At 43.3% G+C, this 15,744-nt stretch overlaps 1 protein-coding gene across 1 annotated transcript in view; it reads right to left on the bottom strand.

Moving 5' to 3' along the window:
• tbc1d14 (TBC1 domain family, member 14) overlaps positions 1-14,485 on the bottom strand; it is a 43,777-nt gene extending 29,292 nt beyond the window's left edge. The window contains exons 1-4 of the mRNA XM_061031861.1: positions 14,401-14,485; positions 13,936-14,125; positions 10,246-10,984; positions 1,388-1,511 (exon numbers count right to left, since the gene is read on the bottom strand). Of these exons, the coding sequence (XP_060887844.1) occupies positions 1,388-1,511; positions 10,246-10,984; positions 13,936-13,987 (915 nt within the window). The 5' untranslated portion in view covers positions 13,988-14,125; positions 14,401-14,485. The remainder of the gene's footprint in view (positions 1-1,387; positions 1,512-10,245; positions 10,985-13,935; positions 14,126-14,400) is intronic.
• Between the last annotated feature and the right edge of the window lie 1,259 nt (positions 14,486-15,744).

The raw sequence follows: 15,744 nt of genomic DNA, 5'->3' as shown, positions 1-15,744 counted from the left end.
TTTTGCACCACCTTTGCAGGCCGTTCATGTGGGTGTCACACAGCTGAACAATTAGCCTGATCCAGAAGTGATTACAGCAACTTGACCTCAGCTGAGAGGTACACCTAGGCCGGATGGACCAAATTAACAATGACTGATACAAGTGGAGGGTTTGTTTTCAAGGACGGCTTGAGAAAAGACAACTTGAGTGAAAAGAATCTAGCTGTGATGTTAAAATGTAGCAACATCACATCTGAAGCGGTTTTCTAGAAGAGGAGGTAAAAAAAACTGAGGAAAAAGAGTAAACTTTTGGATTCTCTTCATCCGAGTACAATTTATTTCATACCATTCATAATCCAACTAACAGTCGTAAACAGTGCTCTTTCGGTTAAACCAAGTCAGGAGGACAAAAGTGTCTATGATCATCCCTCGTGAAACACGCAGAAAACCAAACAAACAGTCGGTACACAAACACAAACCTCTTGCCGGCTCATTTGATTAATATTTGTTCCAAGGTACGACACAAACACAGCCGAGCGGCGCTTCAGATGTCGCTGTATAAACAGGTTTGCTAAAGGTAGGAATGTGTGAATGATTTCAACGAAGTCTAGTCACGACTGAACTGCACCCAAAATAAACACACGACTAGAGAGGTCAGAGTCAGAAGCTATTTCCTTAAGGAATAAAATTCAGACTTAAACACAAGTAAAGCAGCTAAATCGTCCCTTCTGGGCCTCCGTACATGTGTGGTGGTGACTGTGTCCGCAGAGACTCTGTCCTCTGACTGGATTTTGGTGTTATGTTTTGGTTGACTCAGGATGCTTCTGGGCGGGGAGCTGGTGAGTTTCCTCCAGCCAATGACAGAGCAGCAGGTGAGTTTGGGAGTGGATACAAATCGGTGATTGGACTTGATTCAAACTGGCATATATGACAGACGTGGACGTAGCAGCAAAGAAGAGAAAATATAATCACAGTGAGGTGAAACACTGAGCTGATAAAGCTCGTTACAAAACGAGGGTGAACCTTTTGTTGGCTTTTACTCGTGGATGCAGAGTTGGTCTGCTTCCTGTTGGACAGGCAGGTGACAAACACCAGAGGTTAGCTTGTGCTAGCGTGCGGTAGCTTGCAGTGTAGGTACAAGCAGTAAACGTACACACTACGTCGTGCAGTGAGTGTGTGCTTCATGGCCATATACCCAGGTAAAAAGTGAACCACCTTCTTAGGACTGACAACCAAGAGTTAACCCTGAAGTTAACTCGCTAACCCCAAATCCTTAAATGTTGTGTTTATAAGCTGCAACAAAAGAATGCTTCTGACTCCACCTACAAGGAGCAGAGTGTCTTCTGATTTTGATCATGTGAGGATCATCACGGGACAATGTGGTGAAGTCTTAAAGTGATATTTTTACCGTTTGTATTCTCTTGTGGTCTTTGGTGGGAGTTTCCCGCAGTGGGACTTTTCCAAACAGCTTCCAGCCGGGATCCCTCGGCTCCACCGGCCGACTGTCCTTCACCCTCCTGGCAAACAGGCTCCTGAGAGAGGAATCAAGGACGAATGAATTAGGTCATTATACCACAGAGCAAAAAGTCTAAAGCACTATTTTGTTTTAGTCTGTTTGTGTGAACGCTAACAGACAAATGTTTCACTCCGAATTTACCCTGCCAAGAAGATTTCAGAGGCAGTCTGCCTGAAATTTTCATGACATTTTCAGGAGTGCATATGTGAAAACAGCATAAGGTTGGAAAGGTTATTGGGTCACTGTTGGGACCCAAGAGGGGCAGTGAGTGTGTGTGTGTCCTCGCATGAACTCAAGACTTTCTTAGTCTCAAAAAGGAATCAAAGAATGAAAGCTAATGAGTTCTGGCGCCTCATATTTAAACCTGAACCTGAACCCAGCATTTCTTTTCTCTGAAGACAAAACACAAAATGATTCAATTCAATGTTCTTTCCCCTTCAACCTTTTAAAATGACTTTCTGCCCTTTCTGCTCTGCATTCAGACCTTGAAAACCTCCACTGTTAGAAATCACCTGGTGCTTGAATACAACATGCAAAGCTGCAGAAAATAAAAGCGTCCTCTGTTCAGCAGGGTTCACTTGTAACATTAAGAGAGCGATTCCCCTTCAGTTGTTTCCACAGAGCTGTAAGCGGGGGGCTTTGATTAGAAGCCTGAATAGAGCGGAGCTGTGAAAAGACATGAATAGCTGCTCAGATAAAAGCCTCTTCTGGCCTGGTCATGTGACATGAACATGCATTGTAACATCAAAGAGTCCGTCTCCAGCCGTTTGTCTGGGATGAAGCTCACGATGAGGAAACTGCTTGATCTGATGATTGTAGCTCCCTGATCAATAGGAGACAATTCATCTATCCAGCATGGACAAGCGTTAAATAAGCTGGTCATACGTCTCTGAAGAGGTGTGAGTTGTCTTGTGATCTGACCTTTGACCCACTGACTGCTGCACACCTTCTCCTGACCTTCTCGCCTGCCTTCAGGGTGGTGATGACAGGAAACAAGCTGCTGAGCTCTCTGAGCAAACACAGCTACAGGCTAAAGAGTGCCGACTTCACTCACTGATAACATGCCACGTCTGCTGCAGCACACCCCCCCCCATACACCACACACCCCACCCCCCATGTTTGTCTGGGAGATGACGGTCATTAAGACATTCATCCTTCTGCTGCGCTCTCTAATATCTGCTCCATGATAATCTATTGTTTCCCATAACACTGATGGAGTTCAGAGCCCAGATGATACATTGTTCAGATGATATTTTCAGGATAGTGAACACCTCTCACGATTCATCAACATGTTCATCTCAAAATTGTATTGTATTAAAAAGTACCAGTAAAAGAGCCAAATTCTTGCTTGTTTTATTACCTCAGTAAAAAGTTGATGGGTCATTAGTTCAGAGTCTTCTTTATTACAGCTTTATGTTCAGTTTGTTAGTTATGATCACATTTTCAATAAAGCAGGAAGGGGTGTCGCACAAAATGTACAACTTTTTAAGACCATTTTAAGACTAAAACAATAAATCATTTATACTACTTTGGGAATGCACATTTCATGCAGGACTCGACATTTATATGGATTCTGCAAAGACGTAGTATTGGTGTCCCGGGAGGAATTTACGCTGTTGAGGAAGTGCGAGAGAGCACAGCAGAGCTGGAGCACCACACACACTGGCTCCACCGATCCAGTCCCACCCCTGTAACCCCCTCTGTTACTACCTTCGATGGAGGTACAGAGGGGGGATCACTTCATCTCCTCATTACTCCTCCAAATAACTAAGCTAAAATCTTAAAGGGGACGTATTATGAAGAATCCACTTATATTATTATATAACATATTTGGGTAACCTGAGTGTCTACTGACCCACAAAATATGAAATAAACCCATCCAGTCCTTTGTTTGTGGTCTGCATAAGTCTTACAACACAGAGAAAAATGCTCTGTTTCAAATGTGCTCAACTTGTGATGTCACAGTGGGAATCTGGTATAGTGGGATTCGCTTCCCCCCCTCTGGTATCGCCAGAGTATCAGTATCAGCCGGTATCAGCACAGATGTTTCATTTAGACCACAGGGGACTGTTTGAAAAGGTGGAGAAGGGGGAGAATATGTCCTCTTTAAAGAGGCATGAGACTCAGAAAAGTAGCAAAGAAATGCTGACCACCTTAATCAGTATGACTTAATGAAAGCAGAGTGTGTTATATTATACCCTCGTGTTGGCCTGTTATGTAATGGCTGATAAACAACAGCAGCTGTACCTGGTCAAAGTCAAAGATTGAGACCAGCTGATCTCAGACTGCTGACTTGCGTTGTGAAACTGAGTGCAGATACACATTAACTCATCTCACCTCCGTGTGTGAGGACTTCACAGTTTATCTGTCAACGTGTAGCCCGGTGACTTTTCAGAGTCCAAAAAGAGTTAATAAGAACGTACAAAGACGCGATGGCGGCTGAGCTCAGCTGTGGGTTAAACGCTTAACACTTCCCTGTTGTTTCTCTCGTAGCGACACGTTTCACATCACAGCAGCATATCTCTCACTCCTCAAACAGATACTGTTCCACACAAACATAATGCAGGGGGAGGCGTTTCCTCATTCTGTGGGTGACTCGAAGCTTTAATGAAGAAGTGGAATGAAAATGCCAGCTCATGTTAGGTGTGTTCTGACAGGCGGTGAACAAGTTGACGAATGTTCTCTTTATAGAATGAGGAACATATGAAATCCCTCTCTGTGATCTGTTGGCATTGATGCCATCACCAGGAATTTTCTCTTCAGCCTTAGAAACTTTTTCTCAAAGAATTTTTGAGTCCACGTGTTTTAAAACGATACAATCTCCATGACTTGCATGATCGACGGTGGTGAAAATGTACAAAGCTTCAGAAAGAACGACCGACGTTCAGTCATATCTTTAACCAAAAGCTGCAAGCACTGTCGGAATCTACGAACATGTTGGCATCTTTTTGGTACCGAAACGTTTCCATTGGTGCGATTTAGAAGACAAAGAAGATATACTTTACTATAGTCAATTTTACACTATGTTACTGAACATGATACAAACACATGAAATACACACACAAACAGGATCCTATGAACACACACTGGTGGAGAGTGAGGGGGGGGGGGGGGGCCCACAGCGAGCGCTCCTGAGCTGGTTGGGGTTCGGTGCCTTGCTCAAGGGCACCTCGCTGCTCTCCAGCTACCAGACCAATTTGCCAGATTTGGTCTGAACCAGTGACCCTCCAGTTCCCAACCCAAGTCCCTTCAGACTGAGCTACTGCCCCCCCCCCCTCCACATTTAGACAGTGTGCAGGAGTTTGCCTGCAATAATTGTTAATGAGTAACAAACTGTTACCGTGTTACCATAGTGACAAGAATGTTTGTTTTTGTTGCCGTAGTTTTGAAACAGGTTTCTTTTATCCTATCCTAGTTCAAAAAATGTGGTAGTCCGACACTCATCCTACTGTGTTTGTCATTTGGTGTACGAGTCCTTATTCTTTTAGTCTGTATATCTATTGTCCGGGTAACTTTTAAACATTTGTTTTGTTGACTTTTTTCTCAAGTTGGGCTTTTGTTACACTTGAAAAAACGTGATGGGTGAGGTTGTGACCTCTGCTACTAAGCAGAGATGTTAGAGGTACACGTCTTATGCTGTTCATGCTGTGCTTTGTACGTCGGAGTAAAGATGAAAAGCAGACTTGTAGAGTCCATGGACTGTTGTACCTACGTCACTGTGCTTCAGAGCTTCCTGGTTTAAAAAATGTGACAGCTGATGTTAAAAAGCATCAGATTAGGCTCCATAAAGCCGATATAGATCAGTAACAAAACGTCTTCATAGATTCTTGATACAGATCTTTAAGAGTCACATCGGGGACAAACCTGCACGTGTCGACAACAGACCCATCTCCTACCAAACCGAGCAAACTCCATTCCCCTGTGATTTTAAAGGTGACATATTCTCCTCCTCTTCAACCAGTGTGAATAAGTCTCAGAGCTCCTCAAAACATGTGTGTGAAGTTTCTTGTTCTAAATCCACTCTGATCCTGTATTTGATCATGTCTATAAACTCCTCTATTTCAGCCCTGCTCAGAACAGACTGTTTCTGTGTCTGTACCTTTAAATATGTAAATGAGCTGTGTCTGACCACGCCCCCTCTCTGGAAGGGCTTGGGTGTACTCAGGCTTTCTCGCTCCATGTCCTATTGTTTACGGTGAGAAGGCAGACTCAGAGGGCAGAACAACACCTAGCTGTGGGAGTGTCACCCACCTGGGGGAGGGGTCACTGCCCTTTGTGATGTCATGAAGGGAAAATCTCCAAACGGCCTGTTTGAGCACACATTTTCTGAAAAGTGGAGCAGGCAAAAGATGGAGAGGATGGACTTTTCTCATAATTGGGAGGTGTGTAGACAGACTAGAGACACATATTAGAGTCAGAAAAACATGAAGTTCTTTTTTGCATAATATGTGACCTTTAACCTCTTTACCTCCTTATATTGACACTTTTTATCCTCTTCAAATTACAACTTTATTATCAAAATCTCAGCATTTTCCGTCAATGCAGATAGGCCGGGTTTTTAATCTCAACGGAAACATTCTTTCAAACTAAAATATTTACAAAGCAGCGCTCTGCTGAGGTGAAAAAGATAAAGTGTAACCCCTCTGCGGCGAGCGATGAACTTGAGTAACCCCTGAGCCACCTTCAAAATAATCTGCATAGATTAAAGTACAGAGATTAGCCGAGTGCCAAGTTTGCGCTGCAGAAACTAAACTTTCAGCTCTTTACATTTCACTGCAGAGTTCACTAAAACATATGTTCAGCTTCCCTGTATGACACCAAACAAATTTCCACAAAACAAGACAGTGTGATTTGCATTCAGTGCGACCAACGTGACGGCTGAATGGCTGCAGCTTCGGTCGGCTGCTCAAGTGGAACAGCTAGTAAAGCCGAGAGGGAGGCCTGTTGGGATGCTTGGTTCAACTCTCCTCTGAGTATTTAGGATCTCAAAACATTTGCGTTCATTTGAACGTGTGCACAAAGGTGATATGATCGTGGTTCAAATGCTCTGCAACTAACAACGAGAAGAGCCGGCAGCGAAGTACAAAACAAGCCAGAACAAGAGGAGGGAAAGCAGAGTACAGAGAGTGTCTTTCCCACCTTTAAAGACCTGAGTGAGCCGGGCGTAGAGCTGTGTTTGTAACGTGCAAACACTCAACTCAAAGACCAGGATGTTTAGAATAAAAGACAAACCTACATGCTAAGGTCATCTTACCTGTCAATGTACAGCAGAAGGGAAGGGGCTGCCATTCTCAAAACTCTGATTCAAAGAATTTCTCTCCCTTAAAAAAAAAAAAGAGTAAACAAAGAAGAGCTAAGGGTCTCCTTCAGTCCAGATTCAGGTCCATAGATTCTGTAGTTTTAAGTTCCAGGGAGGAGACAAAGTAGCCCCGCACAGCCATAGTGTTTCAGACAGAGTGAAACAGTGAAGGAAGACTTCACAGATGGGAGGGGAGGAATGGGAGGAATGGGTGTGAGGAGAAGAAAAGTCTGAAGGGCACGGAGGGAGTGAGTAACTTCTGCATGTGAGGGAGGAGAGATATCAGAGAGAGATAACAAGACAGAGGAACTAAAGGAGGAGGAGGAGGAGGAGGAGGAGGGGGGGGGGCATTTAAAAACACACAATCAAATGAACGACTGTGGTCACCTTTTCTGATCTTTTTACTGAGAGGTTCTGTGTGAAAATGACGACTTTAAGGTATCCAATCAAAGTGCAGGGTGCCCGACTGAATGCAGAAAGATCTTAAACCACTTTGAAGTAATAGATGTGGCAAAATGGAAAAGAGTAAGGGAAGTTTGTAAAAGTAACTTTAAGCAATGTCTTCTTTTGCAATCCTGCAGTAAGGCCTGGTTTCACACTCGCACAAAACTCCTGAAAAAACTCCAGATAAGATTTTCAAATTAAATATTTTAAACTGAAGTGCGAGAATTGTACTTTTGATCAAGAAGAAGGAGCTGTTCCATCTCATCTGAACGTCGTCATGGGGAGGATGTGTTGGCAATTCTTGCCGTTCAGTCTGAACGCATTCAAAGCGAGACTGTGTGAGCTGAGAATGTTTTAAGTGCCCAGTGATGCTTCATGATTGGCGCCATCAGTCAAATATGTTGACTATGTCAATACCCCGGATGGGATACCGCTATAAGATCGGATCTGTCCCCTCTCAGATCCCCCCCCCTCCCGACTTGAATAAAGGAGGGAAAAGGCACAGGGGACAAAATAGGGCCTGTATCTATTACATGAAATGTGTGGACTTAACCGATTATAATGTAAAGTAGGATCTGTATTTATGATACTTATATTTCAGAATAAAGTAATTAAAGTAGGACTATAAGTCATAAGTAATGTTCTCATGTCAAAAAGTGCTCTGATTTTGTGAGGCTGCACAAAGACACAGCATGCTAAGATGCTAACTTTTAGCTCGTTTGATTTGAACCCATTTCAATAAAGACCTGTTTCAGGTATTTTAGCATGCTTACATTTGCTTATCAGCTCCATGCACGACACAGCTGATGATGATGATGTAAGTCTCGTTGGTTTTCCATGTGTTTCTTTTTATATCCTGCATGTACCAAATGTCATGACAATCCAGAAAACTCAGCGACATACAGATTTAAAAAAACACAAAGCTAATGCAGACAGTCTGACATCATCAGCAACCAGTCTGTGCAGCTCCACTAGAGAATGTAATATGAGCTGTGAAACTACGCAGAGCAGGTTTAACTTTACATTAAAATCATTTATGTCGTATTAGTTTAAGGATTATGTCATAAAAGTGCACGGCTGCAGCTTCTTCTTTTTTACATCTTTATTACGTGACTCTTTAATTATAATTACAGGCTCCATCGTCTCATAATAAAAGCAGCAACCTTGAACAAACTTGAATCTCGTCCAGTCACACACGTGTCATAAAACAAGTCAGCAGGCGTCAGGTTACAGCTGTGAAATTAATTAACTCCCAGCATTTGTTCAAAATTAAAAAGTTAGGCACACTCACACTAGGCAATTAGTACCTTACCTAAGCACGCTTCTCTCCTAAAGTTCAGTTCCTTTTTACTCATCATTAGATTTGGATGTTCAAATAAACACATGCTCCGTTTTCAAGACGTAAAAATCTCATTTAGATTCTGGTTATAATGTAATGTACTGATTCCACATCTGCATGACACTTCAATTTCAAACTCTTTTAGAGGAATTTAAGTTTGAGTGGCTGAGAATGTGGAGCGTTTATATACGGAGCATCTTCCATGACGGACAGTGAAAGGTGTTACAGCTGTTCAGCAACATCTGGGCAAACTCGCTGTTGTGCTGTAGGGTTTAATAATCCACTTCCACTCCGCACTCAGAGGTGTTAGAGTCATTAAGAGAGACGGAGCCTACAGGTGGGTGCACAAACGGAGTAGAAGGGTGAAGGGTTTGTTTTGCACGTAAAGTGACTCAGATCTGATTTTTTTATGACAGTGTGACCAGCACAAGGTCACATGGAATCTGATCTTTTTTTTTTTTTTTTTAAATCAGATTGGAGACACTTTCATATGCGGATTCCCACAGGAGCCTGACCCCAGACCACATTTTAAAAGCAACGTGAACAAAAACAATCAGATCTGAGCATCAAGGCTTGCAGTATGAACGCAGCATAGGAAACACCTGCTCCTGTCCTAATGATGCATCTAACATCACTGGGTTTCTGACTCTTAATACACAGAAGACCCCGTCCCCACCCGGTCCGTCTACAACACACGTGTACCCGTGTAAGAGGAAGGAACATCAGCACACCAGAAGTGAGCAGTCACTCATGCAACAGCTTCTTCTTTGAGCTTCTCCTGGAGGAGCTAACCAACCATTTTTAAACAAAACCTGCACTCATATACGGACTTCCTGCAGGGATGGTAGAAGTGGGATTAGCCGTTTAGGGACACTATGATCGACCCTCTGAGGACAGACATGTCTTCCTGTCTGATATTGAGGCTACCTTTAGCAACATGGTTCACAGAAGTGACTCTGCAGTTAACACAGCTAGTGACTAAACCTTGCAGCAAAATGAAACGGGGTGGGGAGGGGTGGGGCTAGGAAATAGTTGTAAAGCAATTTTATTGCAACATCTGCTTTTGCAATCCAACAGAACTTTCAACAAAGAGTCTGTCACAAGAGGAAGTGCAGGACTGATTATCATCTCACTGACCAACTGTGTGAAGACCTATTTTTAAATATGCCATCTCAACTATCACTCAGAATGCATTTGAAACGTCCATCCATCATCTTCCCCTTACTCAGGGCCAGGTCGCGGTGTCTACGCCGCCCGAGGATCAGCACGCATTAGCCTGCTGCCTAGTCTACACACAGCACCCAATCCCCATCCCTGCAGGTGGGGGGCCCACAGGGGGGCACCACCACTTCACTCTTACTCTCTCTCGCTTCAGTGTACAGACCTCTGGTTGCGTCACAGACCCAGACACTATGGCGTTTGATTTTCAGACACGCCTGGAAGGGGAATACTCCTGAGTTGAGTTTAACTGTTTTTGGTAAACAAGAATGATCCTGAAGGCAAATTCATGCGAGCATCCAAAGGCAAACATTCCCTCTGCTTTCGTCTAAACATATAGCTTAAAAGTTTACTTTATTACACAACATTCAGCATTTTTTTAGCTTTAAAAAAATGTTTTTGAAATTCTCTTTACACTCCTCATACGACACAAGTCATATCTGAACTCACCTGTTGAATAAGCTCGCCAGAGTTCCCAGTTTCTTCAGCCTGCCGTCCCCTTCCTGTTCTGAACCCGGGCTCCATAAGTCTCTGGGTGATGATGACAGCGTCACGTCCGAGAAGTGAGCGTCGTTGCTGACGTCCGTCTCCAAGGTAACGATGGCGCTGGAGTCCGAGGTGACGGTGAAATCCAAGATGTCTTCATTGGACACAGAGAGCTCGGTGCTCATGCTCGACACGCTGCACACGGAGATGTCGTCGCTGCGGTTCAAGGCTCCGCCCCCGACGCTCATCCCTGTAGTGGTGGACAACCTGAGGGCGGGGCTAAAGAGGCGGACGGAGTCGTACCCGCTGCGAGGGAAGGTGGAGGATTTGCGGATGGCGCTGCCGTCCGAGGGATCATCGTGCAAAGCTAGAGTGGCAGGCGAGTCGTGGGTGGAGTCCAGAATGAGGCCGCCGTCTCCCAGGCGACGGTGGCCGTGGAGGATCGCCTCCGGAGGGTTGATCTCCAGAGTCGGGATCCCTGAGTCCTGAGAGGACAAGCTGTGGCAGTCCTGGTTCAGGTCTGAGCAGCTCTTCTGGGGGCTGCTGTAGTAGATCGGGGTGGAGGAGCAGGTCGGTGTGTAGGTGGGAACGACGGGCTCGCTGTGCATGCTGGGAACATGGCAGCGATGGTTCATGTGATCGTGGAGGTCAGACGGGTCTTTCACTTCACAGCCGTTCTCCACGATAGCTCCTCCAGACCCACCTTAACAAAAAAGAAAGAAAGAAAGTTTAAAACAAAATAAATCCAATATCACAAAGTGGTTCTTCTAATTGACATCAGAGGAAATAGGTGTGGACGCCTGGTGAGGTGAAAACTAATCCCTCTGTAACCAGGCTGTAACTGGAGTCGGTGCTGTAATGTGAACAGGGCCACAGTGAGGATACATCATACTGTAACAGCAGCTGGGACGCCACGCTCGAGCTCTCAGGCTGCAGCACTAATCCACCCCCTGACGCTCAAAGACGGAAACATTTGCACCGCTGTTCTTCGAGTTAAGAGTGACATAAATCCTTCTTGTTGTTGTTGTACACAGACGGGTAAAAGACTGCACGATATGTGGGGAAGGTGAATACATGAGTTCCTCAAGTCAAGCTGAATGTTTTCCAAATGGTTCAAGCACAAAGCGGGGCTCTAAACCCTGACCTGCAAGGATGTCATGTGAGCCCGGCTGCTCCACTTTGTCCCCAAAACACAGCGACAGGTTTGTTCCTGTGCCGCTGAGGGAATGATCTACAAGCACAGGTAACCAACACATGACACAGAATCTGTACAAACGACGCGCTGCTGGAGCGAGACTGGACAAAAACGCAAACGTCCCTCGTCAGGTTTTTAACCTCTTAGCATTAAAGCGGTGAAGCACACAGTCATGCATGCTCTTATAAAAGTCATGATGAACCCCTGTCCAGGTTGTTGTTATCGTCTGCATCAACCCGTTTCAGTGCACACACGAACCTCACTCTGCAGGTTATTACATCACCACCATTATTAATAAGGCACAATATCAGTTTCAAGTAAAGCAGGAGAACTCCTCGTGTTCTGGAAAACGCTCAGGATTTTTGGTTCTCTTTGGGTCAAAAGGGGGAAAAAAAAAAACTTCATCAGCTAAAAGACTGGAATGCTCGGAGTAGTGAACGTAATCTAAAGCACATGACGGGAGAAATATTTCAGTCATTTCTGAGCCTCACTTCAGCTCAGCTTTGTTCATATTAAACACACCCAACGTTTAGTCCCAGAACTTTTTTTTGAATGTGCAAAACAGATCAAATTGATGATTTTGTTGTTTAGGGGAAGGTGTTCACACTCTGCAAAGACTCTGTGGGACACTCAGTGAGAGACGGCATCCTGTGGGTTGTCAGGTGGGCGCCCTCCTTCCTCAAGTGTTTCTCTGAAAAGGCTCACGACCCCTCCAGAGGGGTTCAGCGGTGAATCTCCACGTCCCGATATAATCATCACATTTGTTTTATTAAATTGATGCTGGACTAAAAAAAAAAAAAGGGGTTTAAAATTGGTCACAGGATGCTACTTGTTCGGGTTTGTCAGCTGTGTGAAGAACAGAGAATATTAAAGGATGCATTAGACTCTCACTGTCGTTAAATGCCGTTTGGTTAAATGTTTACTTTTTTTTTTAATCGTGGCATCTTATCGTGTAAAAAGTGCGCTGCCTGCATCGAAGACGGGTTTTAATTGTTCACAAAATGCAAACATGATACGGCTCATTAGCGATGGAAGGTAAAATAAAGTAATCGCAAATCACAAACATAAACTTTTAACGTCGTCCAGCAATGCTCTCTGTCTCAGCATTTGAACATTTTACACATTGTTTGGAGGCCTGTGTATAATGTTCATGCTTTCACAATATGTTTGATGCATTCAGATGAAGCTAAAGCTAACTAACAGCTACTCTCAGATTAATTAGAGTGAGTTTAGTCGGGGAGAAAAAAAATCAGTTTTTTAGATTTAGACGCGGCATGTTGTATACACGGCTGTTCTGTAAAACATGAAGAGCAGCAAACGGACACAGTCATAGTCGTTATGCACTTTTAAGTCATTTTTATAGCAATGTAGCCAAGCCTGGAATTTGGTCTGGTAGCTGGAGAGTTGCCAGATCAGCTCCTGAGCACTGCCATGGTGCTCTTACATCTCCCCATCAGTGCGTTCAGCCCATGTGTGTGTAGCATGTTCAAGAACAGAGTGTCAAATGTAATTTCCAATAAATCAATAAAGTATATCTTCTTCTTCAATTCTGAGAGAGCGCAGTTCACAGAGGTCAAACTCCTCGTGTGTGTAAAAGCAGACCTGGCCAGTAAATCTGATTCTGAATCCTTAGTGCATTACATGTTTGTCAGGTTTAAGTCTACTTTTAAATGATCTTGACGAAACGATTAAGCAAAGTATGAATATAATGCAATTTTTAAAAAAATGTACAAAAGACATATCTTTGAAAAGTACTGAAATGAGGAAGGAGAATGTAAATCTCACAGATGTTAATGGCGCCTGTTCATTTTGTTCTTTTTTGTTTTGTTTTGTTTTGTTCTGTTTTTCTTAATAGCTCGATTGGAGTATTTCTTTTGTATTGTCCGTTTAGTTTATTTTATTGGATTTTGCATTTGTTAATGGTGAAGAATGGGGGTAGGACTTGACAAGCCTGGGCTTCTTCCTATTCCTTTTCGAACGAGTCAAATATGTATTATGTTGAAATTGGCTTTTTTTTTTTTTTTTTTTTTTTCATACAGATTTTTTTTTCCATTTGTTTATTCATTTTCATCTATTTTTTCAATCGTTCGAAATAAAGAAAGAAAGAAGCGTGGTCTTCAATTATAAATAAGCTGCAACATGAGACATATCATCTGGGTGTGAACATGTACATGTGGTAACGCTTGTTTTTATTATTATTATTATTATACATTTATAGTGCATATGACACAAGCCGAATTGAAGACTGTTCTTAAATGTTCACAAAAAGTCACACCTTTTAGTTAATTAACTTTTGCAGAGTGATAATATGTGGGATGTATTTTAAACAACACGTTTTTTAAGCGGGGTTCAGCGCAGATGGAGGAGAGCATGTTGTATTTTGCTTGTTAAATACAGAAGAATCCTGAGATTAGGTGTGTGTGTGTGTGTGTGTGTGTGTGTGTGTGTCAGTAACCTACCACAGTGGCTGTCTCTCCGGTCCTGGGTACCGGGGGGGGTCGTGTTCGCCATGCTGCCGCCGGGTGATGCTACAGGTGGGTGGCAGGTGGCTGCCGATGGCCGGGGCGGTCCATGATGATGATGATGATGCTGAGTTTCTGCTGAACCACCATCCCCTCCCTGAACCGCCTGCGTGACTCCTCAACGCAGCTTCGTGTACACACACAAACAAACAAGAAGCAGCAGCGTTAACTCTGTGTCGGGATTAAACACCTTTCCACAGCTGGTCGAGCCGGACTAACTCGCAAAGTGCACTTGCTGCTGACGCTTCCTCAAGTGAAGCCAAATCCAGTTCAGATCACAGAGACATTATCCAGTCTCACGGCGTCGCTGAAGAAGAGGAAACACTTCCCCGACATGCACGTAAGGTGTACAAACAAGCACATCACACAAGTTTATTCGGCATCGTTTTAACATTTCATTACCTGTCTCGACGCTTCCGTCGCCATTTTAACACAAAGTTGTGCCGTGAGTGCTGAGTAATCGAGTCCAGAAAGCTCACCGTCGATGATTCACCTGTTTCGTTTGTTGTCTGGACGTGAAGGCATTATTAATCGACCTCGCAGCCTGCACAACTTATTATCATGTGTTCTCATCGCCTTTAAATGTTACAAACGTTGGAATTTAACATGAATATATGGAGTTTGTGTTTTCTGCAGTTTATTTTAGGAATAATCTTCAGCATTTTATAAATTAAAGTGTTTGTTGTTTCATTTTGGACACAAGAAGACATCATAAAAACATAAAGAGTGTTTGAGTTTGATAACTGCATGTGATGAAGATGTTGTCAAATCAGTGGAATCAAAATAATCCTGATTATATACACCTGTTTATTATGTGTTTTTCATGTGGACCCCAGGATGAGCTGCTGTGCTCTTGGGCAGTGGTTCCTAAAGTGGGGGAAAGAAAAAAAAAACACTAAAAATGTTTAAAATTGTATATTTTACCCATAATTGTAAAAGTAGATACAAGTAGTTATAATTCACTTAAAAGCAAATGAAAATGAAATGAATGTGTAAAAATACTTAAAGGTCATATATTGTGAAAAAATACACTTCCCCATGTTTCTCTAACTCTAATATGTGTCCCTAGTCCGTCTACAAACCCCCCAATGATGAGAAAAGTCCATCCTCTCTGTCTTTAGCCTGCTCCACTTTTCATAAAATGTATGCTCAAACAGGCCGTTTGGAGATTTTCCCTTCATGACATCACAAAGGGCAGTAACCCCTCCCCCAGGTGGGTGACACTCCCACAGCTAGGTGTTTGTTCTGCCCTCTGAGTCTGCCTTCTCACCGTAAACAATAGGACATGGAGCGAGAAAGCCAGAGTACACCCAAGCCCCTTCCAGAGAGGGGGCGTGGTCAGACACAGCTCATTTACATATTTAAAGGTACAGACACAGAAACAGCCTGTTCTGAGCAGGGCTGAAATAGAGGGGTTTATAGACATGATCAAATACAGGATCAGAGTGGATTTAGAACAAGAAACTTCACACACATGTTTTGAGGAGCTCTGAGACTTATTTAAACTGGTTGAAGAGGAGGAGAATATGTCACCTTTAAAAAGTAAGTTTACACATGACAACAATAATGCAGGTGTTTGCTACTCTTTACACATAAAGATGAACACACCTGTGTGTCTATTTATTTACAGTATATATATATATATATGTATTTACAAGGTTTATATCATCTACTGAGTGATAAAGTCTGTGCATTGAATTTTAATATGCCTTAACCACATCCACAGATGAGGGGGTCCACAGTCTC

The sequence above is a fragment of the Labrus mixtus genome, chromosome 23 (genome assembly GCF_963584025.1).
Source record: "Labrus mixtus chromosome 23, fLabMix1.1, whole genome shotgun sequence".
NCBI lineage: Eukaryota > Metazoa > Chordata > Actinopteri > Labriformes > Labridae > Labrus > Labrus mixtus.
Note: the sequence above shows the minus strand (reverse complement) of the source record. Positions and strands in the feature narration are given on the sequence as shown.